This window comes from Oncorhynchus tshawytscha, unplaced genomic scaffold, assembly GCF_018296145.1.
Source record: "Oncorhynchus tshawytscha isolate Ot180627B unplaced genomic scaffold, Otsh_v2.0 Un_contig_540_pilon_pilon, whole genome shotgun sequence".
Lineage (NCBI taxonomy): Eukaryota > Metazoa > Chordata > Actinopteri > Salmoniformes > Salmonidae > Oncorhynchus > Oncorhynchus tshawytscha.
In genome coordinates, this window is record NW_024609641.1 from 187,694 (window position 1) to 198,672 (window position 10,979).

Here is a 10,979-nt window from a genome sequence, read left to right on the forward strand (position 1 = left end):
CAATACATTTAAAAAAATCATGTTTTATTGGAGTGGCGGCATACGCCACCGTACTTCTCTTTGTATGTCGCAATATAATATTACTATTTAATAAAAATAAACAAATAAAATTAACACTTTTTTTTTTATTCTCTCAACTGCGTTATCCACTCCAGGCAGCAGATGGCGATGTGTGTATTTCAGGTGAAACTACCATCGTGACGTATAATCTAGTGGACAGGACGCGTCTTCAACAACAACAGCTAGTCATCCACCTCGGCAGCTTGCTAGCTAACAGCTGAAACACTACATTTCTTGAGCCACTGTCGGGTGTATATTCGCCACTGTGTTTGAAACACAAGTCTGTCGTATAGCGGGTTGCCGCATTTAATTTCATTTTACGCTGCTAGTAGTCAGCTAGCTGACTGGTTAAATCAGAAGTAGCACTTGGCTAATCATTAATGCTAACCAGCTAACGTTAGCTAACTAACATCCCAGACCATGAGTTCACTAAGCTGCTCTCCTCCTGTTAAAGAAGAGGAGGTCTGCTGGACGGAGGAAGAAGCTCTGGTGAAAGAGGAGGAGGAAGAGGAGGATGTCACAGTTAAACAAGATGTAGAGGATGAGGCTGTTACAGTGAAAGAAGAGGAAGAAGCTTTCAGAGTGAAGGAGGAGCAGCAGGCTGCAGTGTTTGGAGTGAAAGAGGAGGAGGGGGAGTTGACGGTCACAGTGGAAGAAGTGTTTGGAGTTAAGGAAGAAGGGGAGATTACTGTCACATTGGATGAGGAAGAGGGAGAATTAGAGAAGACTGGAAATCTGATCAACACCAGTAAGTACCATCTTACAAACAGGGCCACATTCTGTAGTTGTTGAACTAATGTCTGTTTTTTAAAAGAGTATTCTACACTTGACTATGTTGTTTTGTATTGTAGGAATTGTTAAAGGTACAAAGAGTGGTGGTCAACCAACCAAACGTTAATGGATTAAAAGTCTTCCCATTATATTACCTACACATACACAATTCATAAAATCGATATCAACAATCCGTCTCCCATTCCTGTAAAAAAAAGCGGCTAGACAGGACAACCCCATAGTTCTAGTCAACTATATGGTTTCCAACAGAGGGCATTTGTATAAATCTTTCTACAGTGACTAATGAAAGTCTGCATTTTGCTGCCCTACATTGACTAAATGTAACGGATGTGAAACGGCTAGCTAGTTAGCGGTGGTGCGCGCTAAAATATCGTTTCAATCGGTGACGTCACTTGCTCTTGAGGTAGTGGTTCCCCTTGCTCTGCAAGAGCCGCGGCTTTTGTGGAGCGATGGGTAACGATGCTTCGTGGGTAACTGTTGTTGATGTGTGCAGAGGGTCCCTGGTTCGCGCCCGGGTGGGGACGGACTAAGGTTATACTGTTACATAAGCATGATTGACTTGTTCCACTATTGTTGTGTCTTGCTAGGCACACGAGGTGTTGTCATGACAGCCGGGTTGGTTAACAACTTGTTACAATTGCCCCCAACGCATTGCCCAAAATCAAGCAGCCAAATTATGAAAACAACTAGTGATTTTAACTTTAGGATAGTATAAATTAGACATGAAAGATCATATACTAACGTTAACCAGCCTTGGGGTCCTGTAGCAGCCAAACAAGTTAAACGATCATATAATAACGTTAACCAGCCTTGGGGTCCTGTAGCAGCCAAACAAGTTAAACGATCATATAATAACGTTAACCAGCCTTGGGGTCCTGTAGCAGCCAAACAAGTTAAACGATCATATAATAACGTTAACCAGCCTTGGGGTCCTGTAGCAGCCAAACAAGTTAAACGATCATATAATAACGTTAACCAGCCTTGGGGTCCTAGCAGCCAAACAAGTTAGCAGCCAAACAAGTTAAACGATCATATAATAACGTTAACCAGCCTTGGGGTCCTGTAGCAGCCAAACAAGTTAAACGATCATATAATAACGTTAACCAGCCTTGGGGTCCTGTAGCAGCCAAACAAGTTAAACGATCATATAATAACGTTAACCAGCCTTGGGGTCCTGTAGCAGCAAACAAACAAGTTAACCAGCCTTGGGGTCCGATCATATAATAACGTTAACCAGCCTTGGGGTCCTGTAGCAGCCAAACAAGTTAAACGATCATATAATAACGTTAAAGCCTTGGGGTCCTGTAGAAGCCAAACAAGTTAAACGATCATATAATAACGTTAACCAGCCTTGGGGTCCTGTAGAAGCCAAACAAGTTAAACGATCATATAATAACGTTAACCAGCCTTGGGGTCCTGTAGAAGCCAAACAAGTTAAACGATCATATAATAACGTTAACCAGCCTTGGGGTCCTGTAGAAGCCAAACAAGTTAAACGATCATATAATAACGTTAACCAGCCTTGGGGTCCTGTAGAAGCCAAACAAGTTAAACGATCATATAATAACGTTAACCAGCCTTAGAGCCAAACAAGTCCTGATCATATAATAGTTAACCAGCCTTGGGGTCCTGTAGAAGCCAAACAAGTTAAACGATCATATACTAACGTTAACCAGCATTTCCTGTAGAAACCAAACAAAGTTAAACGACGATCATTACATAGCCTTGGGGTCCTATGCCAAACAATTCATCATAACAACGTTAACCATGGGGTTTTGAAGCCAAACAAGTTAAACGATCATTATTTAGTTAACCAGCCATTTTAGCAGCCAAACAAGTTATCATTTGTTAACCCCCTGTAGCAGCCAAACAGTTAAACGATCATATAATAACGTTAACCGACTGATCATATTAACGTTAACCATTGGTCCCCTGTAGCAGCCAGACAAGTTAAACGATCATATAATAACGTTAACCAGCCTTGGGGTCCTGTAGCAGCCAAACAAGTTAAACGATCATATAATAACGTTAACCATGAAGCCAAACAAGTTAAACGATCATATAATAACGTTAACCAGCCTTGGGGTCCAGACAAGTTCGATCATATAATAACGTTAACCAGCCTTGGGGTCCTGTAGAAGCCAAACAAGTTAAACGATCATATAATAACGTTAACCAGCCTTGGGGTCCTAGCAGCCAGACAAGTTAAAATCAACGTTAACCATTGATCATATAATAACGTTGATCTGGCCAAACCGATCATATTTTAACCAGCCTTGGGGTCCTGTAGCAGCCAAACACCGATCATATAAATGGTTAACCAATGTTTATGAGACAGATAATAACGTTAACCAGCCTTGGGGTCCTATAAACAAAACAAGTTAAACGATCATATTAACGTTAACCAGCCTTGGGGTCCTGTAGAGTTCACAGTGTTGGGCACCTGAGAAGACAGATGTTTTGAGTAAAATGGCAACCAAAAAAAAGCACTGCTACGTTATCTCTCCTACTCATTAAAATCGTGTTTTTAATGAAAACATGTAGGTAAACTTTGAAAAATGTTTTATAAATGCAGTAAGGCGCTCAAACCTGTGGATTTATGGTGAATAACACACTAACAGCAGTCCTTGTGCTATTCATGATAATTCACTAATTCACCTGCATTATTGTGTAAATTAAATAACCTGAGGCAAGCTTTATATTATATATATATATATTTATTATTATTATTATTATTATTATTTAAAAAACATGTTTTTATCCAGATCGGGGGGAAAAGGAATCAATATTGTGATCCCGTTTATGCACAAACCTATAAATGGTATGAATGTTTATGAGACAGATGTACGTTTGTTTTGTAACAATGACTTTGCCTCTGTTTGTTTCTGAGAAATTGAAATATCCTTCCTCATCTTGATTCTGTCCTCTTCATCATTTGAAAAGAAACAAAAAAAAGGCAACATTCCAACCAAATGTCCTGAATCAGACAAAGTTGGTGGTAATAATAAAGGCTGTGCTTTTTATTTATTTATTTAAATAAAAATTATATATATATATTTTAATTATTATTATTTAACCAGTTTGTATATATCAAAATGATCCTTCCTCATCTTGAACACACACAACACATAAAACACACTGAAAACACATAGAACCAAACTGAATCAGACATAGAACACATAGAACACAAAGAACACATATTTAACCAGGTGTATATAGAACACACAGAACACATAGAACACACAACACATAGAACACACAGAACACATAGAACACACAACACATAGAACACACAGAACACACAGAACACATAGAACACACAACACATAGAACACACACATAGAACACACAACACATAGAACACACAACACATAGAACACACAACACATAGAACACACTACACATAGAACACACTACACACAGAACACATAGAACACACAGAACACACAGAACACATAGAACACACAACACATAGAACACATTTCCCCCCCCCCCCCATCTTTATTTAACCAGGTAGGCTAGTTGAGAACAAATTCTCATTTACACCTGCGACCTGGCCAAGGTAAAGCAAAGCAGTGCGACACAAACAACAACACAGAGTCACACATGGAATAAACAAACATACAGTCAATAATACAGTAGAAAAAATCTATATACAGTGTGTGCAAATGAGTTAGGATAAGGGAGGCAAGGCAATAAATAGGTCATAGTTGCGAAATAATTACAATATAGCAATTAAATATTGGAGTGAAAGATATGAAGAAGATGAGTGTGCAAGTAGAGATACTGAGGTGCAAAGGAGCAAGATAAATACATACAGTATGGGGATGAGGTAGTTGGATGGGCTGTTTACAGATGGGCTATGTACAGGTGCAGTGATCTGTGAGCTTCTCTGACAGCTGGTGCTTAAAGTTAGTGAGGGAGATATGAGTCTCCAGCTTCAGTGATTAGTTCATTCCAGTCATTGGTAGCAGAGAACTGGAAGGAGAGTAGACCAAAGGAGGAATTGGCTTTGGGGTGACCAGTGAGGTGCTATAGTGACCAGTGAGATATACCTGCTGGAGCGCGTGCTACGGGTGGGTGCTGCTATGGTGACCAGTGAGATATACCTGCTGGAGCGCGTGCTACGGGTGGGTGCTGCTATGGTGACCAGTGAGATATACCTGCTGGAGCGCGTGCTACGGGTGGGTGCTGCTATGGTGACCAGTGAGATATACCTGCTGGAGCGCGTGCTACGGGTGGGTGCTGCTATGGTGACCAGTGAGATATACCTGCTGGAGCGCGTGCTACCTGGGTGGGTGCTGCTATGGTGACCAGTGAGATATACCTGCTGGAGCGCGTGCTACGGGTGGGTGCTGCTATGGTGACCAGTGAGATATACCTGACCTGGAGCGCGTGCTACGGGTGGGTGCTGCTATGGTGACCAGTGAGATATACCTGCTGGAGAGCGCGGGTGGGTGTGCTATGGTGACCAGTGGTGGAGGGTGCTGCTATGGTGACCAGTGAGATATACCTGCTGGAGCGCGTGCTACGGGTGGGTGCTGCTATGGTGACCAGTGAGATATACCTGCTGGAGCGCGTGCTACGGGTGGGTGCTGCTATGGTGACCAGTGAGATGCTATGGTGACCAGTGAGATATACCTGCTGGAGCGCGTGCTACGGGTGGGTGCTGCTATGGTGACCAGTGAGATATACCTGCTGGAGCGCGTGCTACGGGTGGGTGCTGCTATGGTGACCAGTGAGATATACCTGCTGGATGGTGACCAGTGAGCGTGCTGCTACGGGTGGGTGCTGCTATGGTGACCAGTGAGATATACCTGATGGAGCGTGTGCTACGGGTGGGTGCTGCTATGGTGACCAGTGAGATATACCTGAAGGAGCGTGTGCTACGGGTGGGTGCTGCTATGGTGACCAGTGAGATATACCTGATGGATCGTGTGCTACGGGTGGGTGCTGCTATGGTGACCAGTGAGATATACCTGATGGATCGTGTGCTATGGGTGGGTGCTGCTATGGTGACCAGTGAGATATACCTGCTGCTGGACGGGTGGGTGCTGCTATGGTGACCGATATACCTGCTGGAGCGCGTGCTACGGGTGGGGTGGGTGACCTGCTACCTGGTGACCAGTGACCAGTGAGATATACCTGCTGGAGCGCGTGCTACGGGTGGGTGCTGCTATGGTGACCAGTGGAGCGCGTGCTACGGGTGGGTGCTGCTATGGTGAATCTACCTGCTGGATCTACCTGCTGGTGACCGTGCTACGGGTGGGTGCTGCTTTGGTGACCAGTGAGCTGAGATAAGGTGGGGCTTTACCTAGCAAAGACTTATAGATGACCTGGAGCCAGTGGGGTTTGTGACCAGTGAGCTGAGATAAGGTGGGGCTTTATGCAAAGACTTATAGATGACCTGGGCCAGCCAACGCCAACGAGCGTACTGGTCGCAGTGGGGGGTGGTATATAGGGCTTTGATGACCAAGTTGCTGAGTTGAGTGTTAGAGGCTATTTTGTAAATGACATTGCCAAAGTCAAGGATCGGTAGGATAGTTTTACGAGGGGATGTTTGGCAGCATGAGTGAAGGATGCTTTGTTGCAAAATAGAAAGCCGATTCTAGATTTGGATTCTAGATTTGGATCTTTTATTTTGGAATGGAGATACTTAATGTGAGTCTGGAAGGAGAGTTTACAGTCTAACCAGACACCTAGGTATTTGTAGTTGTCCACATATTCTAAGTCAGAACTGTCCAGAGTTGTGATGCTGGACAGGCGGGCAGGTGTGATGTGGTATCATAGATATTTTCAATCAGATCAGTCTGTCTCACTTTAGGCTGTATGATGTGGTATCATAGATATTTTCAATCAGATCAGTCTGTCTTACTTTAGGCTGTATGATGTGGTATCATAGATATTTTCAATCAGATCAGTCTGTCTTACTTTAGGCTGTATGATGTGGTATCATAGATATTTTCAATCAGATCAGTCTGTCTTACTTTAGGCTGTATGATGTGGTATCATAGATATTTTCAATCAGATCAGTTTATTTTTTTTAGGCTATAACCTAAACAACTAAGGACTTAAAGACACCATTGAGATTTAAAAAAACAAACAAATGATGTAGAGCTTCAAACCACGTTTAACAAAATAGATGTATATTTTCCTTCGTGGGATGTTGAGTATAGACTCATTGATGATTAGTTGACATGTAGAATGTTGAGTAAAGACTCATTGATGATTAGTTGACATGTAGAATGTTGAGTAAAGACTCATTGAGGGGTTGATGATTAGTTGACATGTAGAATGTTGAGTAAAGACTCATTGAGGGGTTGATGATTAGTTGACATGTAGAATGTTGAGTAAAGACTCATTGATGATTAGTTGACATGTAGAATGTTGAGTAAAGACTCATTGATGATTAGTTGACATGTAGAATGTTGAGTATAGACTCATTGATGATTAGTTGACATGTAGAATGTTGAGTATAGACTCATTGATGATTAGTTGACATGTAGAATCCGGTGTCCGGAGTCACATAAAATGTGTGCTGTTGGACTGGAGTTGGGAACCCCTGTCAGCGAGGATGATGTCATCCTCCTGAGAAGGATGAGCTGTCCAATCAGCAGTCTACTTGCATGAATATTTCTTTATGACCTTTAAACACGACGTTCTGTTGTTGTTGTACGCCCACACACCATTCCAACACAGAAAAGCTGCTTTTTAACTTATTTACAATTTTTTAAAAAAGGAGGAAAAGGAAGGAAAACTATTTAACTCATATTGTACTTATTTATGGGTCATATTTCATAGAAATCTGGAAACAGTGGACAGTTATTTTAAGTAGGTAACTTTATTATAAGCAATGTTAGCTTATCTTATCAAGCTAACTAAAATCGTATTAGTTGAAGAATTGGTCTGACTTCAAAAGCACTTGAAACATAATCATGTTGGACTTCCCAGTTTCCCACTTCCCAGGAGCACATGAATGCCCCATAGGTCCACCATGTTGGACTTCCCAGTTTACCACTTCCCAGGAGCACATGAATGCCCCATAGGTCCACCATGTTGGACTTCCCAGTTTACCACTTCCCAGGAGCACATGAATGCCCCATAGGTCCACCATGTTGGACTTCCCAGTTTACCACTTCCCAGGAGCACATCAATGCCCCATAGGTCCACCATGTTGGACTTCCCAGTTTACCACTTCCCAGGAGCACATGAATGCCCCATAGGTCCACCATGTTGGACTTCCCAGTTTCCCACTTCCCAGGAGCACATGAATGCCCCATAGGTCCACCATGTTGGACTTCCCAGTTTACCACTTCCCAGGAGCACATGAATGCCCCATAGGTCCACCATGTTGGACTTCCCAGTTTACCACTTCCCAGGAGCACATCAATGCCCCATAGGTCCACCATGTTGGACTTCCCAGTTTACCACAGGACAGGACACTAGTCCAGGGCCTGTTTCTGTAGTGAGGCAGCTTGATGTACCAGTACACCCCCTGGACAGGACACTAGTCCAGGGCCTGTTTCTGTTGTGAGGCAGCTTGATGTACCAGTACACCCCCTGGACAGGACACTAGTCAATCTCCTGTTTCTGTAGTGAGGCAGTTGGATGTACCAGTACACCCCCTGGACAGGACACTAGTCAATCTCCTGTTTCTGTAGTGAGGCAGTTGGATGTACCAGTACACCCCCTGGACAGGACACTAGTCCATCTCCTGTTTCTGTTGTGAGGCAGCTTGATGTACCAGTACACCCCCTGGACAGGACACTAGTCAATCTCCTGTTTCTGTAGTGAGGCAGTTGGATGTACCAGTACACCCCCTGGACAGGACACTAGTCCATCTCCTGTTTCTGTAGTGAGGCAGCTTGATGTACCAGTACACCCCCTGGACAGGACACTAGTCCAGGGCCTGATCCCCAATCTATCTCCTAAATGCCAAACACAGGCACATTAGTGTTAAACTAAATAGTCTCCTATTTTTTGTCTTTGGCAGGAGAGAGACCTGACTCTCACTCTGACAGTGGGAAGACTCCTTCAGGTGAATCAGAGCCAGAGATGTCCAAACCAGCGAGACCACACCACTGCTCTCAGTGTGGAAAGAAATATACCAGGTTATGGAACCTGAAAAGGCATGAGAGAACACACACAGGAGAAAAGCCTTTCAAATGCTGCCAGTGTGGAATGTGTTTTACCCGGTTAGGGTACCTTAAAGACCATAAGAGAACACACACAGGAGAGAAGCCTTACCGCTGCTCTCAGTGTGGGAAGAGTTGCACCCAGTTAGGGAATTTGAGAATGCATGAGAGAATACACATAGGAGAGAAGCTTAACCAATGCACTAAATGTAGAAAGAGATTTTCCTCTTCCGAATACCTAAAAATACACAAGAGAATACACTCAGGCAAGACACCTTATACCTGCTCTCAGTGTGCAAAGAGTTTTACCCGATTAGGGTCCCTGAAACGACATGAGAGAACACACAAGTCTTTCCACTGCTCCCTGTGTGGAAAGTATTCTACAGAGTTAGGCAACCTGAAAAAACACGAGAGGACACACTCAGGAGAAAAGTCTAGTTTTTCCTCATTGAATTATCTGAAAAAACATAAAATAATTCACTCTGGAGTACCACCTTACCAGTGCTCAGACTGTGGGAAGAGATTTAGCCGATTAAACCATCTGAGACGGCATGAGAGAACACACTCAGGAGAGAAGCCCTACCAATGCTCCCAGTGTGGAAAGAGTTTTACCCAAGCTGCACACTTGAAATACCATAAAAGAACACACACAGGAGAAAAACCTTACCATTGCTCCCAGTGTGGAAAGAATTTCACCATGTCATGTAACCTGAAAAAACATGAGAGAATACACTCAGGAGACAAGCCCTATCAATGCTCCCAGTGTGGAAAAACATTTACCCAGCTAGGGGACATGAAGAAACATAAGAGAATACACACAGGAGAAAAACCCTATCACTGCTCCCACTGTGGAAAGAGATTTACCTCATCAGGGGACCTGAAAAAGCATAAGAGGACACACACAGGAGAAAAACCTTACCATTGCTCGCAGTGTGGAAAGAGTTTCTCAGAGTCAAGTAACATGAAACAACATGAGAGAATACACACAGGAGAGAAGCCCTACCACTGTTCCCACTGTGAAAAGAGTTTTACCTCATCAGGGACCCTGAAATATCATGAGCTAACACACTCTGTAATGAAGCGTTTCCAGGGTTCTCATTGTGAAAGGAGTTTTAAGAAGTTAGGGAAACTGAAACAGCGGGAGAAAATACCCACTAGGGAGAAGCCTTTTGGAACTGCTCCCACTGTGGAATGACATGTACCTGGTTAAGGCAACTGAAGTTACATGAAAGAATCCACACGGGAGAGAAACCTTACCAATGCTGCTCCCACTGTGGAATGACATGTACCTGGTTAAGGCAACTGAAGTTACATGAAAGAATCCACACGGGAGAGAAACCTTACCAATGCTGCTCCCACTGTGGAATGACATGTACCTGGTTAAGGCAACTGAAGTTACATGAAAGAATCCACACGGGAGAGAAACCTTACCAATGCTGCTCCCACTGTGGAATGACATGTACCTGGTTAAGGCAAATGAAGTTACATGAAAGAATCCACACGGGAGAGAAACCTTACCAATGCTGCTCCCACTGTGGAATGACATGTACCTGGTTAAGGCAACTGAAGTTACATGAAAGAATCCACACCGGAGAGAAACCTTACCAATGCTTCCAGTGTGGAAAGATATTTACCCAGTTAGGGAAAGACCATGAGGGAACACAGACACAAGGGAGATTCCTTACCACTGTTCATATTGTGGAAACAAATTCTTCACATCACATGGACTCAAAGTGCATCAGGGAGCATACATACGGCTCCCACACTCTGCTCACAACGTTGACACAGATTCAATGGCACTGCCCGTACACTGACAGACGCCATAATGAGACTGATACAATGTTGCGATCTCTATGCAACAACGAGACAGAGAACGAGGAAGTGGATAGAATCTCCTTTCTTATGATTATCAGTAAAATTAACAAACTTCTAAAATATTGATGAAAAACTATGAAAGACCACCAAGCTTTATGTACATTTTGGGTTTTAGAA

The 10,979-nt window shown here is 43.3% G+C and overlaps 1 protein-coding gene across 1 annotated transcript; it reads left to right on the plus strand.

The window, feature by feature from the left end:
- The first annotated feature begins 223 nt into the window (after positions 1 to 223).
- Positions 224 to 10,468, plus strand: LOC112241105 (zinc finger protein 883-like). The gene is made up of 2 exons (XM_042316574.1): positions 224 to 808; positions 8,846 to 10,468. Exons 1-2 carry the CDS (start codon positions 481 to 483, stop codon positions 10,180 to 10,182), a joined length of 1,665 nt encoding a protein of 554 aa, XP_042172508.1. The 5' UTR covers positions 224 to 480; the 3' UTR covers positions 10,183 to 10,468.
- Positions 10,469 to 10,979: the final 511 nt, after the last annotated feature.

What these genes read in the sequence shown, in the direction of transcription:
- LOC112241105 (XM_042316574.1), top strand. Translation starts at nt 481, where the DNA reads ATGAGTTCACTAAGCTGCTCTCCTCCTGTTAAAGAAGAGGAGGTCTGC. An exon ending in TGGAAATCTGATCAACACCA is followed by an intron (nt 809 to 8,845) that starts GTAAGTACCATC and finishes TGTCTTTGGCAG; the next exon opens with GAGAGAGACCTGACTCTCAC.